The sequence below is a fragment of the Tupaia chinensis genome, unplaced genomic scaffold (genome assembly GCF_000334495.1).
Source record: "Tupaia chinensis unplaced genomic scaffold, TupChi_1.0 Scaffold000620_1, whole genome shotgun sequence".
Taxonomy (NCBI): Eukaryota; Metazoa; Chordata; class Mammalia; order Scandentia; family Tupaiidae; genus Tupaia; species Tupaia belangeri.
The window spans coordinates 1,348,484-1,350,469 of record NW_006160140.1 but is presented as its reverse complement, the minus strand read 5'-3'; the positions used below and the strand labels follow the sequence as shown (position 1 = coordinate 1,350,469).

Here is a 1,986-nt window from a genome sequence, read left to right as displayed (position 1 = left end):
GATTTGAGGACTGTGAAATTAATTTTAAAATTTTCTGAATATGTCAAAGTACATAGGCAAACTAGGCCAAACAACTGTGTAAACTTTGGTCACGCTTCTAGAAGTTTATCTGCTTTCCTGCAACAATCAATGTTCTGAATTTGTATAATACAGGAAAGTCTCCTGCTATAACTGCTATGCCCTAAAATGTTTAGCATAAACTTAGACTAATTAGTCAATAGTGTCATATTTCTCTGCTGCTAGTTCCTGGACTTTTTGACACTGAACTTCAAAGAATTTAAAGAATTAGAATGATGAAGAGATACATGATAATAATTTCAACACCAAAATGACAGAAATTTTATTTTGAAATTTCCAACCCTGTGAACCTGCTACTAATAGTTTATTTTTAACATCTGTCTAATGTTAAAGCATTGTTTCAGACCTTGTGAAGTTAACTGAACGTGAGTCGACAGGCTCAGAGCCTCACTATGTAAGATGCCTAGAGATATAAGCAGCAACCAGACTTGACTTAAGCTCAAATCATCTGTTAGTCAACAATCTTTTAATAAATGACTCGTGCAACAAGTTAGAAAAGAGAAAAAGAGGAGAGAGGAAGGGCAGGAGGAAAAGATTCAGTCTAAACTCAGTTGAATGTTGTTTTAAGCACAGTTACACTTTCTGGCTTTACAAGTCAAATACTACCTCTTGGTTTTGCTTTTCTTCTTATTTACAAACCACATTTTCATTGTTAACATAAAAAGGACTTTCCCAAAACATCATGATACTTTTCAAATAGGATGCGAGAAAACAAAACAAAAACAACCTACTGCGATATTCAAACAACACATTAGCAAGGAGCCTAGGGTCAAAAAACGATAGAGGATGGATGGTTACTGTGTGAGACAGGTGAATTAATTAGTTTGGGTTAGAAAAATCAGTGGGTTCTTGTTTTCCACTTTTTAAAATCACCAAGGGTGCCTGACCTCTTTGAATTCGCATTTCTAACCTGCCTTTGGGGAGAAAGTGAAGTTATTCTACACGGTCGGGCCACATCTTGGCAAGCATTTCTTTCCACACTCCATTAGGAAATAAGGAACTGAACAGAGAGCATTCCATTATTTTTAAACAGTTTCGGGCTGACTTTCTTCCCCTAACTTGAAAACTGTCCTGGAATGTTCACGGTCTTTATATAAATAAGTAATTTTACCGCGAAATAAAATAACCAGGTTCATAAGCACATCACGTCTTGCTTCTATGTGCATTTGTTTCAAAATAATTTCTAAATCAGGACCTGGGGGTGGGGATATTATTTATATTTCATTGCCCAAACGCGCGGAGATAGACCCTCAAGCCTTGAAAGAGCTCCGAGCGCTCCAGCTCCTCTTTAAGTTCCCAGGCGATTGCTCAGGAGCTTTTGGGGAAAAAAAATACAAGTCGTCTAGGACGAAATGGAATATTAGACAGGCAATCTAACGGTAGTAGTAGAAGAGAAGTAGATGATCTCCCTCTCCTTTTCCGATCGCCACTACTGTGTCCCCGGCTTGGCTCTCCTTCCCTCCCACAGTTTCTTTCCGTATCCTCCCCCTCCCCTCCCCCTTTTCTCGCACGCTCTCTCTCCCTCAATGTCTCGCGCTCTCGGAGTCTCTGCTCCGAGTTCCTGGTTGGATAATTTGGGTTAATACTAGTGAGTGAGGTTTTTGCGGCTTCAAAGGGTATTTCAAGTTTCCGGAGCTCCTCCCCTCTGCACCGTGTGACAACAACAACTCGTCCAGCCGGCAGCCTGCACTTTTCAGCTCATTTTCTCTCTGTCATTCCCCTCTCAATCTTTGATCAATGTACTTGCCAGGGAGAACCCAAGTCCTTCAAACCTCCTCCTTTTCACCTTCATCCTTAACTTTGTGCTCGACCCAGCTGGTCCCCCCTCAACCCCCGATCTCCACGTCTGCTTCCTCCTCTGGCACCACAACCTCCACCTCCTCGGCGACCTCGTCTCCGGCTCCGTCT

At 41.6% G+C, this 1,986-nt stretch overlaps 1 protein-coding gene across 1 annotated transcript in view; it reads left to right on the top strand.

The window, feature by feature from the left end:
* Positions 1-1,815: 1,815 nt before the first annotated feature.
* Positions 1,816-1,986, top strand: part of DACH1 (dachshund family transcription factor 1) — a 486,510-nt gene continuing 486,339 nt past the window's right edge. Inside the window, 1 exon segment of the mRNA XM_027775957.1 lies at positions 1,816-1,982. Within this exon segment, the coding sequence (XP_027631758.1) occupies positions 1,816-1,982 (167 nt within the window).